At 32.6% G+C, this 26,606-nt stretch overlaps 1 protein-coding gene across 3 annotated transcripts in view; it reads left to right on the top strand.

The window, feature by feature from the left end:
• Positions 1–26,057, top strand: part of LOC118189122 (multidrug resistance-associated protein 1-like) — a 190,529-nt gene extending 164,472 nt beyond the window's left edge. For all 3 annotated transcript variants that reach the window (XM_085824093.1, XM_085824104.1, XM_085824099.1), the window contains 3 exons: positions 1,823–1,989; positions 15,646–15,840; positions 21,793–26,057. In XM_085824093.1, coding sequence (XP_085680219.1) covers positions 1,823–1,989; positions 15,646–15,840; positions 21,793–21,904 — 474 coding nt within the window. In that variant the 3' untranslated portion in view covers positions 21,905–26,057. The remainder of the gene's footprint in view (positions 1–1,822; positions 1,990–15,645; positions 15,841–21,792) is intronic.
• The last annotated feature ends 549 nt before the right edge of the window (positions 26,058–26,606 follow it).

The raw sequence follows: 26,606 nt of genomic DNA, 5'->3' as shown, positions 1-26,606 counted from the left end.
AAGCAGAATTTGTTAGTACAATTTCTTTTATCACGGTTTTACTCGGTCTGGAGGAAATGAAAGGAAATATTCAGCTTTGATTGGCAGTTTGCTAAATTTTGTTGGTTGCGCGGTTTTTTTGGAGGGACTGACCGCATGTTTCCCTATTGTATAGTATACGTTGGCTTGTGGATTAGTAATGTATAAAGAAGGATGCATGCATTGGAAAAAAATAAAATAATGGCGATGATGGAAGATAGCGAAAGCGATGATTTTTTAGATAGTGATTATGAAGAGGCGGGGGAAAAAAATTAAAAAAAAAATCAAATCCAATGAGACAGTGCACTCTGTGCTCCCGTGAAAGAGATTCCAGCGGTAAGCCAGTTAGAAAAGAGACCAGATACCAGTGTAGAACGTCAGGTATCACTCTGTGTTGTCCCTTGTTTCAAAAACTATCATACAAAGATTAATATTTAACTTTTTTTCGTTTGCCCGAGATAACTTGGGATAGTAAACTAATATTAAAAATAAATGCTTTTACACCTTCAAAAAATTAAAAATTCAACTTAAAACCTACATAATTGCGAAAAGTTTCAGACAGCATATTTCAACGAAAATATCTATTTTGACCATTATTGAATGCAATTTAACGATGTTTTTGCATGATATCTGTATGTAAACACAGAATAAAAGACTCGTTTCCTCCAAAAAAATTATAAAACTGCTTTAAAATTAATTCTGAAGAGAATTTTTCGTGGCGTCTGTACGATCGTATGTACATACCTACGTATCTCGCATAACTCAAAAACAAGTAGCCTCAGAACGTTGAAATTTTGTATATAGGACTGCTATGACATGTAGATGTGCACCTCGTATTTTGGTTTCAATCGGCCGCGCCAAACGTATATAAATATATTTATAAATATATCCACTCTGTTACCTGGCTCAGTGCTCTCAGTTTCTTTACTCTTGTATGTTTGTAAATTGTACATTTTTTGCTTTAAAAATGATTGAATTATGTTGTTTTTATCTTCCGGTTAAGGTTTCTATGCCTTTAGTAAATCTGTATGCAATATTTTAGAATTCTCAACAGTTTTAAAGTTGTTTAAGTGCCACTAAGCCTTTTTTTATGGCGGCCATTGATTGTTTACATTTGAAACAGCAGACTAGTGGATTTGTTGCCAATCTAGAGAAACTTAGCTTCGCAACAACAAAGATAACACCTTCATTTATTATTGTCAATTAAATCACGCTTAATCCTTTCTGGAATTTTTTTGAGGAAATAAGTGTTTAAGATTTACTTTGTAATTTTTAATATAGATATTTTGAGTTTTTATGTATTTTTGCCTTCTCGTGAAGTGAGAACTGAATTAATTGAATGAGAAATTCTCAATCGTCTGTGAAAAACTGTTTCTTTTTTGTTTTGTTTGCTTAATTTCTTTTATACATCATTCTAGCTTTATTATAGTATTTGAATAGAACATGTGGCAATGATTAGATAATTCTATTCTTTAAATGATATAAATTTTGTGCATTATAAGTTATAATATGAACGAAATATAATACTGTTAAGTGAATCTAGCGCAAGAGTGTCGCTATGGTAAACAAGTACTAGAGTGAATTTTAAAGAATGCATTTATTCTATTGTGGTTTATGCGCTGTCAGCGAAGTAGATTTAATTCAATCCAATAAGTTTAAATGAAATGCAAGAAAAAATGCATATAATTTAATATTCCGTACAAAGAAGTCATGTGGTGTACACATCAGATTTTTATTTATGATATCATTAAACAAAATGTCTTTAGTTTTTATTTGCAAATTATATGTTTAAAAAATTGTGCAGGATCCTGTGCTGTTTACCGGGACTCTGAGAACAAATCTGGATCCTTTTGGATCTTATTCTGATGATGCCTTGTGGTTGGCCCTCGATCAAGCCCATTTAAAGAACTTTGTGTCATCCTTGGACAAGGGATTAGAACATGAAGTCGCTGAAGGAGGAGAAAATTTAAGGCATGTGACATTTCGTTGTCTTTTACTGGTCATTTTGATAGTTAAATATAGTATTGAATTTTAGATAATCTTATTTTTTATAGCAGTAGCATAATTTTACTTTTAATTTTTAAATGCATAGGCAGTAAAGAATGTGTGCCACTTTGAGTTTAATATGATAAAAATTGAATCTTAGATTTTTTTTAAATAAATATGAATTTGCAATGAATCCATAGATTTTTTAAAAATAAATATGAATTTGCAATGCATCCATCACTCCACTATAAGGAATAAGACTATTTCTCATTATTTTATTCGAAATATAGAGAATGGTGAAAGATTTATTAATTTGGAATTTAAATTAGTATTTTTTTTAAATCCTTTTACCTCTTTATTTCTTTTTATGAAATTTTAATGAAGCAGGCAACAAATTATACTTTTTTACATACACCAGTTTACACTTTAATTATCCTAAAATATAATGGGTGAAAAAGTGGTTAAAATGATAAATGATATCAATCTTATTCAATAAGTAAAATATTTGATGCAGTTTTAAATTCTGTTATTGTTGCACTGATTAAGATTAAGCAATATGACTGTTTAGTTTTAATCACACAATTACTAAACATCAAGTGCTATCTTATATGCTTCTCACAAAGTATATGGGATCTACATTATCAAAATTAGTGGAAAGAATTTACTATGCTGTAGTTTTATGCAGTGAATACTGCATATATTCATGTTTTTTACCTTATGTTATTTCTTTTCAAGAAAATCAATTTTTTCTTATAGTACATATTTTTTTAATGAATTCTTTCAAAGTGCTCCAGTTTCTGCTTTGTAGTCTGGTTTACTTAAAACAGTTGAAAACAAGGAATTCTTGTTTGCAAGAAGCATTGTATCCTGCAAATATTACTGGGCTTGAAAATAAATTCTCCAGTTTTTTGTATTTTTGCAATAGATAAGTACATTTTTTTGGTATGAAACAGCAATGAATGTCTTTTCCCTGATTTAATTTTAAAATACATTACCCTCTGTTAACTGTATCTTAGTAAGTTTTTTTCGCTGCCATTTATTGCTTGTTTTTATGGCAGAAATCAGTTTTCTTGTGCCAGTACTAATGTATTTATAGCTAGTAATTTTAGTTATTTTGACCAAAACTTACCTGTTATTGTCTCAGTTGATTTGGCTTTAGTAAAGCAAAGTTGTGAAATGAAGCAAAAACTTTAAAGAAGTGAAACCAAAATTACTCTGATGAATAAGATGCTAGTAATGTATGATCATTCTGACATGGATGATTCTCACTGTTTTTTATCTCAATCCTTCTCGCATATTTTGAATGAATTGTACAGTTTTTGAAATCATGTCCCCCTTTTACTATTTTCATGATTTTTAATTTTCATTTTTCAATAAAAATTGAACAGAACTAGATAAAATTTATCAAATTTTTTCAAATATTTTGGTAGATATTACTGGGATAAATTTTTAAATTGTTTTAATTAATTCAGGTTAGTGGCCTGTTTTTATTGGCCAGATTTATAGGTCAGGTTAAAATTTTGGCCATCATGCCTTTACGTCCTCGTCCCTAAATTTTTCCAGTAAAGAGTTATTTTACCATTTCAGAGTTTATTATTCTGATTATCTTTATTTTCTAATCATAACTGGCTGAAAAGGAGTGGAAGTAAGGAAACAAAATACTTTAAATTTTGCCCAGTTTTGCATTACTAAAAAAAATCCTCTGGTGGTAGTGTTGTAAATCGGTAAGTATTCCCTTTCACATACTAGCTGAAATCAAGTGGAAATACAACTTCTATATTATGTCTTTAAAGGTATTAGCTTTTAAAACTTCCCTTAGATAAATTAACAATGGTTATAATTTATATAATAAAATTTTCTCTTACATATCATATAGTTGTGTTTTCTTTCATTAGCTAAATCCATGTTATCTCTCATGTACCATTCTATTCTAAAAATACGTACAGTCAAAAGTCGTTAATCCGGGCTCGTTGGGACTTCGGCGATTCCAGATTATTGATTTTTGTGGATTATAGATCATCAGTTTAAATCTGGTAAGATGGCATACAGAAATTAAAAAATTAAAAATATGAAACCGTAATTGATGAAATAGAGAACAATTATGATCTAAAGGGTATCAAAATTTACAAAGAAAAAAAGCTTAATATTTATTTGTTTACTTTATTAAACATTTCTTTCAATGTAAGTTGTTTAAGTTGCTTCGTTTTTTATGTGATAATACTTTCTCTTTAATTCTATAAACAGACATAATTTCTTGTTCAGTTACAAAGTTCCACTGTTCAAGTCCTATAATTGCTGTGTCGAGAATACTGACTAATTTGTCAATCGAAATTCTTTTGCTTTCGAAGTCGCTATCGGAAGCGAATTATAATGACAAGGAATTTGATTTAAATCATATCAAAAACGGAGTACATCGAGATGAAATATTACATTTAGTAATGAATTGTAAGCCAAATAAAATAAAAACATCTGCCCTGAAGATAAGAATAGTGCTGACAGATCAACTTCCAGTTCATTACGCGCTGCGACATTCACCCCCCCCCCCCCACACAGAGCAGCATGAAATTGATAAACAGATTTTGGAATGGTTAGATAAACAAATCTATTATCCTTTATCCATTTTTTGCAGGAATTCCACTTTTTGTTTAATGGATTTCGAAACATACTTTCGCTTTGTAGATCCTTTACATAGTAGTAAATATATATCAGAAATTCTATTTGACATAATCGAAAGTTCAAGCTTACTTTTAAAAAATTGCTCTAACAGTCTTCAAAAAATAATAAGCCGGATCCAATTTGAAGATAAAGGAACAACGCAATCTGCAACATTAATTGAATTAGATAATTTTAGCGTAGCTTATACCGTCCGTTATACATTGAATGGGCATTCGTAAACATATTTTGTGCATGCACACACGCATATTCGCAGCCGTAAAGATCTGACCAGGGTTCGTAGCGGTCCTTATAAGTGCTTATAAGTCCTTATATTTGAAAATAAAATATAAAAGCCCTTATAGGTGCTTACGTTTTCTTTAAAGCCCTTATCCTTTTGTTTTTAGTGCTTATTTTTTGCTTTTAGTGCTTTTTTTTTAATGAATGCGCTATTTTTCCCCATACCAAAGCCAAAACTAAATAAACAACTTTTCTTTTTAATAAGGAATGTCAGATGGTGAATCATACTCCCGGAAATAGCTTTTCCCCTTTCTCTGCATTAACATAACCTTTGGTGGGCACGAAGAGTACAGAAAGGTGCCTGTCGTTCTATTGGTCAATGAAATGCGAAAGCAGTAGAAAATTCCGCTACATTAGGCATTCTTTTCCTCCCACCCAAATACTACACATGTTTGAATTTCTATCAAGATCTTAATAATTTGAATTCTCGTTCTACTTGGTCAGTTCATATTCGTGTTTATTATGATCTTTATGCTTATATTATCAGCATATGTATGAATATTTATAATAACATAGTTGCAGTAACTGCTGAAGTATAGTAAACTTTCAAAAATGGTTGTGTTTTAACACAGATTAGCTTTCTAAGGAATAATATTCGGAATGGCTTAAATAAAGGGAAAGTAATCGAATAGTCAAAATAATTTTGTTTTTTTAGCCAATACATTATACAGTATGAAGACTGGAAGGTTCTCCCCTTTCTCCGCAAAATCTCGAATATTGAAACTATTATAGTTCGCTGCAAAACAAGAAACGGACCTTTTTTTTTTTCTTTGTCACTTTCCAATCTGAATTGAATAGGACTAGAAGTTCTGCGGTCTATCAACCCAAGCGAAGAATGATTCTATTCCAGAATTTTAACGCCATCTGTTGAAAATTAGAATGAAAAACACCCCAGTTATTTAGTTCTTTATTCTCCCAATACCGGCAGCTGTTGATTCCGATTGCGTAATATCACGTAGGGAAGAATTACAGCGCATGTATTGTGCAATAACGTTTGCAATATTTTGCAGAGATAATTAATTTTGATGTTCTGTCCTAGATTTGTTTATGAACACTTAAAAGAGTTTTACTGTGCTTGCTAAGCAGAATATTTTTCAGTTCCATTGGTTTATTTTTATATGATGCGCATATCGAAATGTCAAAAGCATTTATTTAGCAGAAAAATTTAAAGAGCGGCTACAGTCTACCCTCTCGCCGCTCCTCTTTTTCAGGCTACGCTCGACTGTCCGAATATTCGCCAATTTCCAAGTATGCGGGTTAGTTAAGCTTTTACTGTTAAGGGTTGACTGCCTGAAGCAAATTTCTGTCTTCTGATTTCAGAATTGTTCCTGTTTTTTACTTAAATTACTTTGCTTGCAATATCTGTTAAGGGAAAACTGATATACAATGAAAATTATTTAAATATCAATATGAGTGGAAACATAAATTGTATTTATTATTAGATTCCAAGCGAATACAATAAATATGCCTTATTATTATTTATTTTCTCTATTTTGAACTGAAATTTCATCATTAAATCTTGTAATATAGTTTAGTTCTGCAAAGTTTTTTTTTCCTCTCATTGTAAACTAGTTCTGTAAATTGAACTATTATTTAAAATATTAAAAAAAAAAAAAAAGTAATTATATTCCATGGTTGAGGTTATGCTTATTCTCTCTTAATAAATACTGCATTTCTCATGTTTTAAATTACAAGTCTAATTTTTAAGGTTATGCAGTTGTGTATAATGTAATTAGACAGATGCTTATTTTTTTCTTAAAATGTGCTTGAAAAGTGCTTATAGGCACTTATTTTTTTAACTAAAATGTGGCTATGAACCCTGTCTTACGCACATGCGTCAACGCGACGCATGCGCAGAAAGTTTGTAGCTTTGAGGTCCGAATTAATGACTTTTGACTGTATTATATTCTGGAGCATGTTGTAAGCTTTTTAAAATAACTACAATATGGCTATTGATGATAGTTTTATCATGATAAACTGGTTGCTTAGGTTGAGAAAGAGAGTAGGGTGCTTCCAGCCTAAGGTGCCGGTCTGACCAGTATCATAGGTGAATGATTTTTGCTTTTCCAGCATCAGTTTTTACTAGTTCAATATATTTCATCTTTTTAACACATGTAGATTTCTGAAACAGGGTCTATCTTATTCTTACTCCCCCCTAGGATGTTTTCTAGAAAAACTGGCAGTTAGTGTAATAGGGACTATGCCTGCAAAACCTTTGGTGAAGTTCTAATGTCCCATCCAGTTCTTCCTGTTTTGTCTTCTTTTTATTAATATTTCACTAACTGTCTTGATTTTCTGATTAGTATGTGTAGAAATTTTTTAGTTTGAATTTTTCTCCATTTCTTTTATTAATTGGCAACTAATAATATATCTATGTGCAACTGCTTGACTTTATTTTCCAGTTTAAATTCTCTTAGCCTGGCCATGGGGATCTGCATTCCAATGAATTAGAGGCCACAGGGTGTATCATAATTGTTATTAGCTTACCGTACACATCAGCACACATTCTTCCAACCCATTTAGTCTTTCGTGATGTGAATAATATAATAGTTGTAATATATTGTTACAAGATGTCCATCCATGGTAAGATAGCTTCCCCACATTTAGGGTTGCCAGAAAATGCCAAAGGAGAACAGTGTTGCTATATTTGGCTCGAAATAACCCATTTGGCGACATGCCATAGATGGATGGAGAACCTTCTTTTTGACCACAGTAGGATTTTAAAATTGAAAAAGTTGAATAAAAATGATTTCATAATGAGTATTTAAAAACACCAGTTATAAAATCAGTTATTTAAGTTTCAAGTATGCAAGCAAGAGCAGCCTATTCACGCATGCATGCATCATATATTTTGTTACATAAGAATTTACAAAGCTTTATGTCCATTTCACATTTAATAGCATCAATTAGTTGTAAAAATGTATATCTTGACACATAGAGTTTCGTTCTCTCATAAAATTTCTTGTTTCTCATAAAATTCTTCTCATTATTTATTAATGGAATTTTATCTGTGAGTCATCAAAGATAGCTAAAAAAGCATTTCTTGCCTATTCACTAAATTACCAGTACTCATTGCCAACTTTTCATGGGAGTATGGCTAATTAGAAAGTAATGAAAGTTTTAGTAGGTATGATGTTAAAGAGGTTGGTTATGGGAATGAAAATTAGAATTTTATAATTTCTTGTGTTTAATTGTTTTGTATCAAGATAAGCAATGGTTAAGTAAAAAAAAAATTATATGATATTTTCTGATAAAGTGACATAAGAGTACAAATAAGAGTATTTTTTAATGAATTTGTGTGAAGATCGAAATTTCAATGAAAGTAAGAATCGTGTATTTGCAAAATATACAATGCCCTAAATTTACATTCTGCATTTTTAGAAAGTATTATTTGGTTTATAACTTTTATATGGTAGCATTTCTCTTCATTTAATAATGCATTTTCCCTGTAAAAGACTTTTTTCCCACTAAGCTTTTTTCCCCTCCTCTTTGAAGGGAGATATGTAAGATGAAAATTAGGCTTAATATCACCTTAAATCTCCTTTTAGAATTTGTTTATGTTCTTTTCCTGTCCTGACAATAGTAACATATGATGTACGTGTGAGTAACACGTGCATACGAAAATATCCCTAACATTAACTAGGAAAGCCGAAATCTTAGTTAAGATAGACATGTTACAATTAATAATCAAATTTAATAAGGAAAAGTAACAGTTGCCGGGTACATTATAACGGCTTAAGAAATTCAGAGCACAGTACAGATGCGAGTACACAAGTTCACATATCTCGGCGAAGCAGAGACGCACACATTTGTTGAAGTAGTTCCACTTGACTGCCGGGGAAAATTCTTCTCTCCCCGTCAGCCTGTAGGTTTGCCAAACGGGTTTACTGTTTCGCCAATTGGCGCTTTTCTGTACAGTTTTTAAGTCTGTATCGCCTGTTTGGCGCTGCCGCTGCATACTCCCTCCGCAGTGTCAACGAAATGTGACATACCGATGCGGGGGTCGGATTAATCGTCCAGAACGGGTGATACAATTGTCCGAAGTTTTTTTCACACTCTTGGAAGCAACTTGAGAAGAGTCCATGGTTACAAAAGCGGGTTTCAGTCTATCTATGGAGATCGTTTGCTTAGTCCCTTTTATTTCGAGATCAAACGTTTTATCTTGTCTTTCTAGCACCTTAAATGGTCCATCATAAGGAGTTTGAAGTGGTTTTCTAACTCCGTCGTGTCGAACAAACACATATGTGGACTTGTGAAGGCGTGGATGAATGAAACATGTTCGCTGGCCGTGGCTAGAAGTCGTGGTCGGGTGGACACTGGCAAAGTGAGATTTTAAATCCTCCACAAACTGTTTGGGGAACGCATCCGGAGGTGTCGGATTGAAAAATTCTCCTGGGAGACGGATTTCCATACACCAGTTCAGAAGTGGTTGCTCCTATGTCCTCTTTGAGAGCGGTGCGGAAACCCATCAGCAGCGTTGGAAGGGCAGCCACCCAGTCACTGGTATCATAAGCTTTTAAGGCAGCTTTCAAAGGACGGTGGAATTCCTCGATTAGTCCATTCGCCTGTGGGTGGTACGGAGACGTCCTGATCCTCTTGATTCCCAATAATTGGGAAAGGGCTCGAAATAAGCCGCTTTCAAACTGTCGCCCTTGGTCGGTAGTAATAACAGTCGGACAACCAAATCGAGTAATCCAGTGGTCATAGAAAGCCTGTGCTACTGTGCGTGCTGTTATGTCTGGTATGGGTACTGCTTCGGGCCATCTAGTAAATCTATCTATCATAGTTAGACAGTAATAATTATTTTGAGAAGGAGGTAGGGGACCAACAAGGTCAAGGTGGACGTGATCAAACCTCTGTGATTGGTCTGGAAACTTCATTAACGGGGTTCTAGTATGCCTGCTTACTTTTGCTTTCTGGCACGGAATGCACTGCCGTGCCCATTTCGCGCAATCTTTGCAGATGGAAGACCAAACAAACCGTGAACATACTAACTTTGTTGATGCGCGAATGCCGGGGTGAGACAAATTGTGCAAGGTGGCAAAAACTTTCTCACGGAATGCCGGAGGAATGTAAGGACGGACGTTACCTGTTGACACATCGCAATATATCGGTAAGCTACAATTCGGTAAGGTAACTTTTTTGAGATGTAGAACTTTTGACTCTTTAAGCAATGTTTGTAATTCTGGGTCGATTTCTTGCATTTTAGCGATTTCCTCATAGTCGATAGGGTTAGGCATGCTTATTGCTTCTATACGCGAATGTACGTCGGCAGCGATATTCTCCGAACCTTTTATATGGCGAATTTCAGTGGTGAATTGTGAGATAAAGTCTAACTGCCTAGCCTGACGAGGTGAACACTTATCCAAACGCTGTCGGAATGCATACGTGAGCGGTTTGTGATCGGTGATTAAAGAAAAGTTCCGTGCTTCCAACATATGCTTAAAATGCCCAATAGCAGCATAAGCTGCCAATAGCTCTCGATCATACGCACTATAGTTCCTTTCCGCCTGCGAAAGCTTTCGTGAGAAAAATGCGAGAGGCTGTAAATTTCTATCAACTATTTGTGATAACGTTCCACCGATCGCGAAGTCTGACGCATCAACCTGTAAAACCAACTGGGCATCTTTCTTCGGGTGTGCCAAAAGAACAGCATTAGCGATTAGCTGTTTGCACTTTTGAAATTCACTCCGCGCTTCCTCAGACAAATTCAGGATTGTCTTATCATTTTTCTTAGCCCCTTTTAAATACGAAGTTAAATGTATTTGATTCTGGGCTACGTTGGGTAAAAATCGACGGTAAAAATTTAAAAATCCTAAAAATCTCTGCAAATCTTTTACCGTTTTCGGAAGTGGGTAGTTAAGTATCGGTTCCACTTTGTTCGTCAGAGGCTTGGTACCATCTTTATTGATTATATGGCCTAAAAAAGATATTTCCGGAACGCCGAAAACACATTTCGAAGCGTTAATTGTCAATCCATATAAAGTTAATCTTTCAAAAACAGTACGTAGGTGAGATTTATGCTCATCTTCCGTATCACTAAATATCAAAATATCATCTAAGTAGACGTAGGTGAATTTTAGATCTCCAAGAATTTCGTTCATAAACCTTTGAAAGGTTTGAGCTGCTCCGCACAGTCCGAAATTTAAAAACGGAAATTCGAAAAGACCAAATGAGGTGCAAACTGCAGTTTTCGGTATATGATCTGGATGGACTGGTATATGATGATATGCCCGAACGATATCAATTTTTGAAAAAATTGTCTTTCCGCTAAGCGTATTATTAAAGTCTTGTAAATGCGGGATAGGGTATCTGTCGGGTTCGGTGCACGCGTTTAGTTTTCGGTAGTCTCCTACTGGCCGTATGTCGCCCGAACTTTTAGAAACTACATGAAGAGGTGATGACCATGCTGATTTTGATGGTCTACAAATACCTTGATCTATCATAAATTGAAATTCTTTTTTTACTGCTTCGTATAACTTAGGGCTTAACCTACGCGGTTTACTGTGCACAGGAGGACCGTTTGTTTTGATGTAATGAACCGTACTATGCTTTACTCTACCCGAATCGGATTTTAACTTCAGTACTTCTGGAAAGTCTTTCAAGATTCTGTGATATGGTGAATCACCAGATATTAACTTTACTGAAAAATAATTTTTAGAATCGGAAAGAGAACCAATACGAGTTAATTTCGTAGTATTATCGATAAGCCTACCTCGTTTTAAATTGATTAAAAGATCAAAATGCCTTAAAAAGCCGGCTCCTATTATAGGCACTGCTACATCGGCGATTAAAAACTTCCAAGAAAAGTTTCGTCTAAGTCCTAAATTCACAGTTAACAATTTTGTTCCATACGTAGAAATTCTGGAATTATTCGCGGCAAATAATTGAAGCGAATCAGGATGCATTTTCTTAAACTTAGAAGTCGGTGTCACACATGAAACATCCGAGCCCGATTCAATCAAAAAGTTTAAATTTAATCTGTTATCGTAAACATGTAAACGACATGAATGCGCGACTGCCGATGAATTTCGATCGACAGCCGCTACTACTAGTTTTCCTGGGCCGTAGTGTTCTGAGAAAAGGAACAAGGTGCTCGACATTTTCGTGCATTATTACCGAATCGCGAATGAAAATAACAATAATTGTTCACATGCTCTCGGGAATGCCCACGCGAAAAACTACGTGCTTTGTTATGTTGATCCCGGGGGAAATTATTCCTCGTTTTTCCGCGGGAGAGTCGCTCGACTTGTTTACTTAGGGCAGAGATTTCACTCCTTAAGGCCTTAAGCTCCTCGAGGGGGGCACCAGAATCGTTAGGGTTTCTGGGGGAACTCGCCGAAGCTGCCTGGACCGCGAACACGCTGTTGTTTGTTGGCGTGCGCACTTCAGCTATCTTATCAGCCATTTTTGCTAAATTGTCTAAGGATTCTGAACTTATTGATAAAATGGCATGCACCTCGGAAGGTAACCTTTGCAGCCATAATGATTTTAAAAATTCGTCAGTTATACAGCTTCCACCTAATTCTCTCATTTTTCTCAATAAGTGAGATGGTTTGTCGTCCCCTAAATGCAATTCAGAAATAAGTCTGCGTATTTGCTCGCTTTCCGAATCTGAGAATTCTACTATTAACCTAGCTTTAAGGGCATCATATTTAGCCGTCGCTGGGGGATTAAATAAAATATCTGATACTGCGGAAAGAGTTTCAGGGTCTATCGAAGAAACCACGTGGTTGTATTTTGTACTATCGCTACTAATCTTCGCTAAAGCAAAGTTACTTTCAACTTGAATAAACCAAAGTTTAACATTTTTTTTTCCATAAAGGGGGAATTTTAACTGCCACTTGTGAGATTTGTGGCTCTTGAACCGCCATATTCGATTCCTTGTTGGTTTGGCCTTCCGATCCTGGCATGGTTGCCAATTATAAATATATCGTAAATCGTAAACTTAATGTTTTGCACTATACCTTATCAAAACAGTATCAATTTAGAATAAAATAATGAAGACATTCAATATCTCAATAAAAGTGTGAGCACAAATATTACCCAAAGATCAATTTTAAACAATCAATAATTAAATTAAAACTATAATTTTAGAGCAAAACATATCACAAAAACATAATTAAGACCAATCACAGATAATTAAAAAAATTTGACCACATACCTGTAAATCCTCCTTAAGTGTGATAAACCACGTGTAATCTGTACTATAAAATGAGGAGGAAATAAATAGGGTGGAGCCTTTATCAGTCATAAGGAGGAGCATTGGCATCAAAATAAGGCATATTTTTAGTTTTTTAACAAAGATTGAGACAGATAGTCATTAGGGATCGAAACAGAAGGAGCGAGGGACAGGGTCACCAATGATGTACGTGTGAGTAACACGTGCATACGAAAATATCCCTAACATTAACTAGGAAAGCCGAAATCTTAGTTAAGATAGACATGTTACAATTAATAATCAAATTTAATAAGGAAAAGTAACAGTTGCCGGGTACATTATAACGGCTTAAGAAATTCAGAGCACAGTACAGATGCGAGTACACAAGTTCACATATCTCGGCGAAGCAGAGACGCACACATTTGTTGAAGTAGTTCCACTTGACTGCCGGGGAAAATTCTTCTCTCCCCGTCAGCCTGTAGGTTTGCCAAACGGGTTTACTGTTTCGCCGATTGGCACTTTTCTGTACAGTTTTTAAGTCCGTATCGCCTGTTTGGCGCTGCTGCTGCACATACTTGTGATTTAGTCAATAATAATATTAAATTTTGCAAACCAAAACTTTTTGGGGAAAAAAGATGCAGCAAGAGAGAAGAAAATCAGCAGACCCTTTGTATGCTGTTGGCTTTTTGAAATAGAAATTGGAAAAACAAAACAATGTTCCTGAACTTCAGATTTTTTTCCCACCGCTTTTAATATGTTATTAGTTTTCATTGTGAGCTCGGTTAAGTGATAACTTGATTTTGCCTTGTTTATGGTTACATTATTCTACTGCTAAATTTAATTTGTGATAATCATAAATTTTTTATAATTGTAAATGCTTACTGTGGTTAAATCCTGTAAAATCGCAGAAAATAAATTTGAAATTATTTATCATAACATCAGTTTTAGCTAAGAAAAAAATATCTACCCTGGTTTTCATTCCATTAAAGATTTATGTATTATAAAATGACTATCATTGCAGTTCAAAAGAAATTTCTGAAAACAAAAAATAGAATATCTTCTCAGATTTTCTGAAATGTAAAACCATATCATACTATATGTGGAAATACTTAATGTAGAAGACTGGTATATTTTAAAAGAAAATTGCTTAGCATATAACTCTGAAAAGATTTAATTTGAAAATTTTGTTTCAGTTTCATACCACACCTTTAATAGAAATTGATAAGTATTCCTGATTAATTCTAAAACTGGATTCTGCATTACATTTAGTAAAATTATTATTGATAGTCTAACAACAAGACATCTTGAAAAGTATTGAATGTTAATATTTGTCCAAAATGTCTCTTTACTAACATCCATATTAATTATTTAAGATTTTGGTTCTCAAAATTTAATATTATAATTGGCTAAAAGACCTTTTGCCATGAAGTACATGCCTCATGGCATTTTATAAGAATCTCATTATAGGGTTTAAATTTGAAATGGCCCAGTCCAGAGAGATTTTTTTATTGTAAGTCAGTTACTGTTTTTAGGATAGAAATGGAAAATTACCAAATTGCAAAAGAGACTTTAGGGAATACTGTAAATTAAAATCAAAATTTCATTTTACATATACTTTCTTATCATAAATGATATGTAAGATATATATTACACCTCACCTTCTAAATTGAAGTTGTTATTATCATAAATTTTTAAATAACTTCTAAATTTTTGTTATTATTATTATTATTATTATTTAATAATTTGTTTAAGTGATTTTACATTTAATGAACAAAACAGTTCCTCTCCCTTTCAAAAAAGAAATAACAAATGCTCCTAAAATTGGAATTCTTATTAAACTATAGATCTATTCAACAATGAAAAATTTAGCCTAAAAAAAAAAAAAAAAAAAGATGGGCTGTTGGTCTTGAAACGAGATTTTGCATTGAATATCTAAAAAAGGCTGTATCAGTTTTCAAATTGCAGCCACCATGTATTTCTCACATTATGTGAAAACGACGACATATACAGCCATCTAATTTTGAGTAACATAGTCCTCCACTGAACATGTGCACCTGGAAGACCGAATTTTTAATTTAATACACTGTCTTTAAAATATTTATTGATTCTGCTGTTGAATGTAATTTCATCTGGTATAAGCGCAGAGAATTTGACATTTAATAAATAAAGTTAATAATTAAAAACAAAGTTTTAGAAGCTGTCTTACTAAGAAAACTGAACATTGATATAATAAACTAAGAAAAGACAAAAAGAATTGAAAAATGTATGCCAACACTTAACATTGCATCAGAAATTTTAAACATGCTGTTATGCTTTTTATTAATTTTTGTAATTCTGCTGTTGAATTGTATATGGCTTAAGTGTGAAGAAAAGAGCATCAAAATGCTTTTGGGGGACCATTAAAATCTGAAACCCGACTCCCCCCTTAAATTAGTAATTATGGCTATTTTTATTTAAAAAGGGAAATAAAGAATTTATATTTTTCCTTGTTGCTTAATTTTTTTAATAACATCTGTTTATCTTTATAGTGTTGGACAGAGACAACTAGTATGCTTGGCCAGAGCTTTGCTCAGGAAATCTAGGGTTTTAGTTCTGGATGAGGCCACAGCAGCAGTGGATGTAGAAACAGATGAGCTCATACAGTCCACCATACGTACAAAATTCAATGATTGCACAGTATTAACAATAGCACACAGGCTTAACACAATCATGGACTATGATAAGTAAGTCATTTTTATGATGCTTTGAATACAAAGAGTTATAATCTAACAAATTTTTTATTTGAGTTTCAGTGAAACTTAGTTTCCAATGAATTTAGTGGCATACTTTGTATTCTGTGATATATGCAAATACAGAAAGTACAGATCATATCGACATTATGCCAAAATATTTAGATCTATCCTTTCTTTTTTATTCATAAATTCTAGATATTTAATTCTCTTTCCTTGTATGTGTATGTATTTGATGACGTTGAAGGTCGATGATGCAATGTCATCATCACGGTGATAGAATATAAGAATTTTGATCTTTACCTTTTCATTTCAAGAATGTCTTTTGTTAGTCTTTAGTTAGTTTGTTCATAACATATCAAGTTCAAATCTTCCTTTCATTAAATTTTATGCCAACGTGTTGTGAATTTAAATATTGGACATGCTAAATTCTTTTGCAAGCATTCATTATTTGGCATTTCTGATTGGCAGCTATAATTTCCATGCATTTTTTTATCAGTGTTTAGATGATTTCAGTCTTTAGATGGCTTGACTTTGAATTTTTATTAATGTCTCTTGTCTTACCTTTGTAATGTCTGAACCACAAGAAGACTTGTCTGTGCTATAGACATAAACTGGGTATATCAGTACAAATACTTTATAAATTTTATCAAGTTTAAAATAAATTGTAATACTGATGCTTTGCTCTGTTCTGATTTACCAGTAATAGGCCAATTTGTGTATTTCTTTTGGCCTACATTTTATGCAACATTTTTTTTTTTTTTTTTTTTTTTTTTTTTTTTTTTTTTTTAAAGGTGTGTGTGTGTGTGTGCCAAAATTTTAAGATTAAAGCATTAAAGTCTGATTAACTATCACACTTTAGATTTCATATGGAGCTGCTAATTTCAGGAAACAGGAATTTAGTTTCTTTTTTAGACAGATTGTATGCCTTTAAATTGTTGTGGGCTGTGTTTCCATGGTTGTTCTCTGTTAAAATTGAAATGAAATTTTTCCGGTCTTGTTTGTGAAAAATCAGGTGCCCCCTGTGTTGCATTTTGGGTGACATTCTCAGTGATAAGACTGTTAAATAACAGATGGGTAATGGCCATTCCTGATGAATGTATTAAGTTGCAAGTGTCCAGCCATTTAAGACAACAAACACAAATGATATTTTTTTTTTCATTATTTGAGATAATTGATGTTTATATTTCATCTCAATAATTAGAGAAAAGGCCAACAAACTGTGACCTGTAGGCTAATTTTGGCATGCTTTTTGTTCTTAATGTGGCCCATGGATGAATACTGACTTTTATGTAAAAATTTAAACATAATTCAAATTACGTGCTGTAATACCATTGCTGTAGAACAAGTGTTTCCAGTTGCTTTAGCAGTGCATATGGCATTGCCTATCACAATACTCTATGATGTTAAATTCCTTTTTTTATTTATTTATTTATTTATTTTTTAAATTTTATTTATTACCCACTGTTGCTATTTCAAGACTAGATAAGAAGAGAAAAGTAGACCTCAAAAGACCTTTAAAGCAGAATAGAGCATGAATTAATTTGTCATAGAATAAAATGGCAAAGTATTATATTTATTATGTGATGGGATAATATACAGTGGTGGCCAAAATTGTGGACACTTTTGGAAATTTTTATGTTTTTGAACTTTGTATGCTTATAGAAAAATGTTACGTTTCGCAAAATGCAAACTTGTATATATCATTTTAAAGAGAATTTATTACTGAATTCAATACAAAACACAAAATTCAATTATTTGCAATACAAAAAAAGTTACATGTACTTTAATATAAATAAAAAACACAGTTATGAAGTGGTTTGTAATGTCTAGCTTTCCTGGCCAATCACTGTTGTTGTTCTGAGAACCAATCAAATGTTAGTAACTGCCAGTAGAAGCTGACATCATGTTTACACTTGAAACAATTCATTATTTTACTTTGTTCTGTAGAAGTAGGACCTGTTTCTTATACACTGCAATTACAAGTAGGCATTTTTGTAAAAATTTTTATCCAAGTATCGTTGAGCCGTCATAGTGCCCTGAATACGAACTAGGGGTGACCTGAAATCGTAGGCCATAGCGTCCCAAACCATTATGCCACGTTGTCGCACGGTGGGGCATTCCACAGTTTCTGCTGTATTAGATCTGTCTCCACGTCGACACCACACACATATGCGGCGAAGAAATGTGACCCATCTGAGAACACGACGTTTCGCCATTCTGTCATCCACATCGCTCCAGTCCAGCACCATTCTAAACGTTGCTGTCTATGCTGTGGGGGTCAATGGCAGTCTTCTTAACGGACGCCGTGAGTGCAGACCATGTTCAACCAATCGATGGGAAATGGTTCTGGTCGACACGGGTACATCCAGGGTATCTTGCACATGCTGCAGAATCTTGGTACAAGTGACTTGCGGGACCGCCACAGCTTGTCGGCGGATGTGTCGATCCACACGTGCTGACGTCACTCTGGCTGCACCCGCACTTTCGTGCTTGCCACATTTCCTTTTTCCAATCATGTTCGCCATATCCGATGCACCGTGCTCGCATCCATGTGGGTATCAGCTGCGATTTGACGTAAGGACCAACCCGCCCTTCTCAGTCCAATCACCGTACTCCTCGTAAAATTGTCTATTTGCTGGAAGTGTCTTCGTTGACAGCGGCCTGGCATTCTCTCCTATTACACATATCCTCCGGGACAAAAACCAGCATTCTTTGATAATTCGTCTGGCAGAAATAATGACACGAATGTTGCCCATTCTGCACGTTCCTTCCCTTATATCTTACTTCACGTGTGCCGGAGAGCTGGGCATTTAACATCATTCGTATAACTCAGTGACATGAGTCTACTCTAAAATTTGCATAAATTTCTGACCACTCCTTCTTGGTGTTGCATTTTCAATGTCGAGCAGTGTGCATTAAATTTAAACCACAAGAAATAGTTTATCAAATCACAATACTAGCTTGGGGAGCAAGTTTGTTGGAGGTCAGAGAAAAGTCTCTGGAAAAAGAAAGACCTTTTTACTGGGCAGGTGCATGTATTGTTTAGTAATAAAATAACTCTGTGGTTTCCAAACCCCTTATCTATATCCAGGTAAAAATAAACATTCCTATTTGAGAAGCAAGCAAACACCATTGTGAAGAGCAGTGGTTTCAAGTTGCGACCACCGAGCCTCAAGAGCATTGTGACACAATACTCTAGTGGTGCAGTGGTTGTGCCCTGAAACCATAAAGCAAATGCCATACATATAGAGGGTTTTTTTTTATATATATGCAGTTTAATTATTGCTATTTTTTATTGCTTATGATAGAAGTCATGATGTGCGATGAATACTTTTGAAATTTAAAGTTGTTTATATTAATAAAAGGAAGTTATTTTGTCTCATTAAAAACGAATTTTAAAAGGCATCTGATTTGAAGTGCTAAGACCTAAAACATGTATGATTCTGCAGTCATTTTGTGTTATTTAGAGGCAAAAGATCAGTAATCAATTGATTTTCACTCAAAAATTTCGGAAGGAAGAGGAGAAAAAAATTCGAAAATTGGTAGTTTCAGGGTGTCAAATGGTTAATGTAATGACATGACCTAACCATCTTGCTGGAATTCCAATGCTAGATAATTCATATAATGTACTATTCTGAGTGCATCCCCTAGGTGTGCCTTCTTTTCCATTAAGGATTCATTCTCTGCTTGAGGAATACTGCATATCCAGTATCAGTGTTCAAAGGGTCAGTCATTTTGAAATTCCTCCTTGTATGATACATCAGTCTATCTTGACTTGTTCAGTCAGTTTAACAAAAATAATACAAATGTGGTTATTTACAGCCAACTCTTTGTTGAACATAGAAGTGAGTATAGTAAGTATACCCCAAAACCCTGTCTGTATACCAGGTGGTTTGAAGGCTGGGCACTATGCTAGTGCAACCTTTGTGACTCAAAGTTAAGTTGTCAGATTTCAGACCCCTCAGATTTGCTTTATATTCAATTCAGAATTTAAAGGCTATTTATTGTGCATTATCTTTTATATCCAAACAGCATTCACAAAAATTCATCATTTATTATAATTCATCCAGTGTGTCACTCTAGGGTCACAATTTGTTAAAAGGTAATAGTGCTCTTCTTTCTACAAGTTGTAAATCTGCTATCCATACAAAATATTTTAATTGAGTGTTCAAGTTTTAACTTGTCAGAGATATTTTAATACTTCAAATTTAACTTTATTGACATTAATCAGGAAAAATCCCAATTTTAGTATCTCTCACTTATTTCCAGAAAGATGAGAATTTACCATTTGATTTAATGTATTTTTAATTAAATGGCTGTTTTCTTTTACTTGTTTTAATCACCTATTCATATCACTTGTATTTTAACCCCTCCATGTGTTATTACAGTTATCCCAAATAAGATTTAATGTTTTAATCCTTTTTTATTGACATAACTTTATCCCTTTTCAGTTACAGTGTACTTAAATTTTGTATGTGTTAGCTTTGTCCCTTTTGTACTTTTTTTTTTTTTTTTTTTTTTGTGTGTGTGTGTGTGTGTGTGTGTGTGTTGTCTGAGAATATTTTATCTGAGTTTAGTAAAATTTCTAAAAGTTTTGACATACTTGAAATTTGACTGATTTAAGTTTTCATTGCTGGTAATATAATTAATCAAATGTTTGCTGCAGATCTACTTCTGGTTTCATTCTGTAAAATTTTATGTAACCATATAAGGTCAGGTTTGCTTTCTTTTTATTTAGCACAGTAATAGTAAAAACATCATTATGCAAGGTGCGACCATTAATTTCTAACTGTACAAGAACTGTAAATCGTCAAAGCTCGTTAATGTGTCTTTTTGGATTTATCTGCAAAGTGGGCTTCATTTGGGAGCAAGTGGTTGTCCTTGAAACATGCATTGAAACATAAAACTGCCACAGTAACCCGTGGATTGTTGAAACAAGTGTACAGAGAAGAAGCGTTATGCCGTTTACGCTCTTTTGAATGACTTATCTCCTTTTAAAACGGCTCCAAAAGTGCTGAAGATAGCGTGCACGCTGGACGATCGCATTCCGTTTGCATGACAGAAGAAATTAAGAAAGTTTGTGAGCTTGGACTTTGGATTGCTGATTAACTATTCAAGTACTCGCCAGTGAACTGAACACTTCCAAGTAGGCTGTTTGGCAGATTTTGACATAAGACCTAGGGAAATGCAAGGTTTGTTCCAGATCCGTTCCTCATCATTTATCGTAGGAATGAAAGCTGTTTAGAATGGATTCATTCAGTGAGCTTATCAACAATGCTGATGCTAGATTTGAATTCCTTGATTCAATAGTAATGAGAGACAAGTCTTGGTATTGCCAAAATGACCTTGAAAGCAAACAACAGTGCTCCCAGTGGTGACCTCCAAGCTCACCAAGACAAAAAAAAAAAAAAAAAAATCCGAAAGTCCGTAATCAAGGTAATGTTTATCTCTTTCTTTGATAGAAAAGGACTAATTTATCATGAATTTGTTCCCCTGACAAGATTGGCTGCTTTTGCATGACAATGCTTGGTCTTGCATTGCATTACCAGTGAAACGGTTTTGGGCCCACCATGTGGTCATGGAGATGCAGCATCCCCCATACTCACTAGACTACTTAACACTGGCAGATTTTTTTTCTTGTGTTCAAAACTGAAAAAAATTGCTGAAAGAAACAATATTTGAGGATGTCAAAGCCATCAATAAAATGGTGACATCCGCATTCAAGAACATTCCAAAAAAGGACTTTAAAGTTGTTTTCAAAACTTATACAGCAGAGTACAGAAGTGCTGAGCACAGTCAGGTGGGAGTTACTTCAAAACATACTAAATGGATATGTATTTCGTATGATATATCCTGGAGTTATTAGATCAGTCCTGGAAATTAATAGCCGCACCTTGTAATATCTCTACAAATGCATGAACTTAATGAATTCTAATTTCTTAGGGTCATTGTGTTAAGCAAAGGAGAAATAGTAGAAATGGACAGACCTGAAAATCTTCTGAAGAAGGAAGACTCTATGTTTTATTCAATGGCTAAAGAGGCAGGACTTGTGTAATTCATTATTGAACTCCAAATGTTTGCTCTGTGATAAAATGGATGGTTTAGCATTGCTGAACTAAACCAAAGTTTTTTGTGGATCTCAACACTTTTGTCCAAGGCATTGCTGAAAAGAATATGAGAGGACTTGTTATAAGAATTTTTACTATTATTATTATTAAATAGTTTAGAACTGGATTTACTGACTGAGTTTTCATCAAAATTTATTTCAAGTTATGTAAGGAGCAAAAAAAATTTTTTTCTGTCATTTATTATACTAAACACACTTAAAAAAACGTAAACAAGGAATGGAAGTTTTTTTTTTTTTTTTTTTTAATGGTTTTTCAAATAAAGCGAAATGGATAAATTTAGGGTTTAACTTTTAAAATAATAATGTGTCACATTGGCTGCCACCAGGTGAAATTAAATACTTTGTATGTTTTATATTACCCATAATCATGACTGGTTTTGAATTTATATTTTTTGCAGGCAGGGTTTGGAAAAGGGTGAGGCAGTTGCCTCAGATGGATAATTGGGAAGGGTGCTAAACTTTCTTGGAAAGATTAAAAACTAATTTAATAATGAAAGAAAGAAATTGTAGTAAATAATTAAATTATATAAATATGAGTTAAAGACATGCCTCTATAATAATTTTACGGAGCTGATTTTTAATTAATAATTTTTTACTGTAACTTTTCTATGAATTCCAAAAATGAGATTGAGAGAAATTTTAACCCAATTTGAAGTAACAGTGGTAAATTGATGACATGAATGTTTCCTAAAAATACTGAAAAAAACTTCAAGCTTAAGATAATAAAAATTTATTTCACCTGTTTATTTGATAAAAGTTAATTGATTAAAATAATTATCCAGCAAACACAGATTGATTAAGCAGATTTTGAAAAATTTGCTGTTGATTTTGTAATTATCAATAAAGGTTCCCTCCTCATTTTTAAAGGATAAATCACATTGGATGCAAATGATCATTATGAAAATTGCAGTAACAGTTACAGCACAGTCATGTAAAAGTTATCTTAAAATTTATTTAACTAAAATATGCAAACATTTATTTAATTTTTGTATTAAATAAAGAAGTGAATATTTATTTGTTTGCTTCAGATAATTCTTTGCTTAATTAAATATCGCAAAACATGCAAAAGCTATGAATGTAAGAAGAGAGAATTCTTTGTGAAAAGCATTCTAAAGGTTGTTGGCTCGTTGTCTTATTATCCATATGGGAAATACCCTCTTCCCTAAGATTCAAATCTAGGTTAAACTACTAATGATCCATGATTCTTCTTTACATGAAGAAATGCATGTGTTTGCCTCTCCAAATATGATATGACCGTACCATTTAACTTCAGTTTAAATCAGTTATATTTGAAAGCAAATGTACTTTATGAAGCCTTTATTCAAAAGTCACCATTAAAAAAAAAAAAAAAAAAAATCTGGAGAGTTGCTAAAGGGCATATAGTATTCTTGTTGCAGAATGATGAATTCTTATTAAGGATCAGCCATTAAACTTAAAGCCAGATCAGCCATTAAAAGCCATTGTCATATGCAAAGAATTATGTTAGGGTATTCAGAAGTGATTAAAATTTATTTAAAGAATTTTTCCTCAAAATTTGCTAACTCTGAGGTCTTCTTTGTGAATATCTTAAGGTATCTTAATTTTAAGGTAGCTGGTTACATTTTCATACTTTGTTTCATCATATAAGATACATTTCCATATAACTGTTTCTCTACCTTATGTATTTCATTTAATATGTATTCACATTATGTATTAAAATCAATTAACCATAGAGCTGCATTGACCAAAAAACTATTAATAATGGTTTTGAAGTAATAAAATTTATGCGATTAACATTTATAAAGAAACATATTCTGTACAAGGAATTATGAAGTAATGTTGGCTATGGTATACTACTTTTCAATTCTTTTAAACAGTATTTTTACATTATATGTTTGAAAATATACCTTAGCAATTAATTTCTTGATATGTATTAATTTAGTCTTTCTCTTTGCATTATTTTCCTTCTCATGTGATTACCATAATGTTTTTTTTTTTTTTTTTTTTTTTTTTAAAATAAGAAAAAATGTGATATATCTAATTTCAATATAAATATGTTTAACTGAAAATTTATGATTTTTCTTTTACGGGTAAAATTGTCTTTTATGTGATTTTTGTCATTTCTGTTTGTGAGGGAAATATTTTGTACTGTTAAGTTTAAGAGTAATATTTTATTTATTTCTAGTTGTATTGAAATATCTTATTTAGATTGTATTATTTATCAAAGAATGCTATTGTTTTATATTACACATTTTTGTAATTTATTTTGCCACATTATTTAAAATTCTTAAATATGTTCAGCTTTCTGAACTTTTAAATCATATATTTTTATATAGTTTAGCTGTGAAATTTATAAATATAGATAAACAGTAACTTTCCCTTGATTTTTTTTTCTCTAATACATAAGTAATCTGTGTTTCCTAATATATTTTTAGAAACAATAATAATAAAACTGGAATCTCTTTTATGAATTATGTTAATTTTTATATCTCATAACTATTCTTGTTTTATGTGTGAAGAATTTTATCTCAGTTTCTCGAAAGCTTGTATGAAATGTTCTTAGTTTATATTCTTTAGTTGCTTAACTGTTTTATTTATAATTTCTAAAGTAATTTCAGGATTTTTGTACAAAAATCTACCCAGTCATAGAATTTTTGAAAAAAATATACTTCAAAAAAATTTTTAATACATGTTTTTAAAGTGTAGTTCATAATGTGACCGTAATAATAGTTTGAACTGTATATAATTTTATGTAATACTTAATATTGACAGCAAGTTTTTAAACAGAAATTTAGCATAACTCATAATTCTATAAACAGCAAATTAGTTGCAAAAGCTTGCTGATTTTTTCCATTTCATTTTTAATGTCATAATCTCGTTGAAATACCACCCTTTTTAATATAACATCTGCAGGAATTAATGTGAAAGAAATACCATAATTTCAGATTTAAAACTATGCTATTTCATCTTTTATAGAAAACTGTAGTTCTTTTTGCAAAATTGATAAGTCCTTCTTCATGGAGCAAAAATATTTTGTGCAATTTTTGAAAAATACATCATATAAGCAGAAAAAAAAAAAAATAATATTAGCACTAAATAATGCCATCTGTGAGTAAAATCTAAACAAAAAATTATATGATATAATTATAGAAAACAATTCCCAGAATGTTTCCAGTTTCTATGTTGAATAGAAAAGAGTAAAAACTTTTCATTTTATTCATTAGATGGTGCTATAATGATTATTTTGTTTTCTAGCATTTGTTTATTTTTATTTCTTCCATTTAAGAACTTTATTCCACTGAAATGGTACAAGTAATTTTACTTGTTGAATAAAAGGGACCTATATACTTTTATGTTGAAATATACAGATATTTTCTATTATGGCAAAACACTCAAGGGCTGTCTGCCTAACAGGAGGAAATCCTTCACAGAGGACTTTCTAAGGGAAACTGCTTCTTAGTCACATTACATATGGAGAAAACCAAACATGCAGCTGGCCCATTCACCTGGGAATGGTCCGTGGGTGAACTTAGAGCATTCAGCACTCACCTACTGGTGGGATCTTAAAATATAAAGAAGTTTTCTGCTACCAGTGTCAATCTAAATCTGAATTTGAATGATTTTACATCTGCAGAAATGTCTGTTTAAAATAAAAGGGGAAAATATTTTTAAAAAATTAATTCATTTAATCATGATATACTTTAGATTATGAATTTCCCAGAAATGTTATCATTGCCTTATACCATTGTGCCTAGGCTTGTTGCTCAAAAGACAAATGTTTTTTTTTTTTTTTTTTTTTTTTCCTAAGTTTATGAATTTGATTATATGACATATTTTTCATAGTTCACTATTACAAGTTTAGGTTACAATGCTAGAAATATCTTCAAAGGCAAAATCTAAATAATAATGCTGTTACTCAGATTTCAGGTTTGCTTGTGTTTTACTTATATAAAAGCCTCTATGTGCCATTACTTAACCATGAATATTTATATGTAAACTAGTGTTTAAACTGTAAATGTGAAAAAATTTATTCTGAGGATTTTCATACAGTATTTTAATTTTTAATTGAATTTTTAAATAAAATGTGTTTCAAATGTAGAAATGATCTCCTTCTCTCTCTCTCTCTTTCCATTTCTTAAATAAGTATTACTGTTTTCAGTTTTGATGAAATTACATTCAACGTGACATTACTACCAAGTAAAGAAAAATAACAGGATTTTTTTAGAGGAGAAGATTTCTGTCATTCGTTCAATACTGTAAATTGCATCATTGAATACAATGGTCAGTCAACCATTTATAAAATCATTGTATCTGGACTTCTTAACATCATTTTGCACTCATTGTTACTTTGCACAATGGATATCAATAACTAAAGCCAATTTCAAACATCCTGTAAATAAGTTGATTGAAAAATTTTCAACTCTGTTTTAAATCTAATACCTATGATAAATTTAGTAGCATATACTTTTTGCCAGTTTTATAGATGAAAATTGAGATTAAATTATTTATATCACACATAATTTACCTGTGATAGGAATTTTTGACAGATAAATCACGAAGCATTAGAATGATAATTGCAGTGGGTTTTTAAAGTAACTATCATTTGAAGAGTTTCTCTGACATATTCAGTGTAGTTGGCAAATGATAAGGA

This window comes from Stegodyphus dumicola, chromosome 1 (genome assembly GCF_044657685.1).
Source record: "Stegodyphus dumicola isolate Sdum_Otavi_A_Nest chromosome 1, ASM4465768v1".
Lineage (NCBI taxonomy): Eukaryota > Metazoa > Arthropoda > Arachnida > Araneae > Eresidae > Stegodyphus > Stegodyphus dumicola.
Note: the sequence above shows the minus strand (reverse complement) of the source record. Positions and strands in the feature narration are given on the sequence as shown.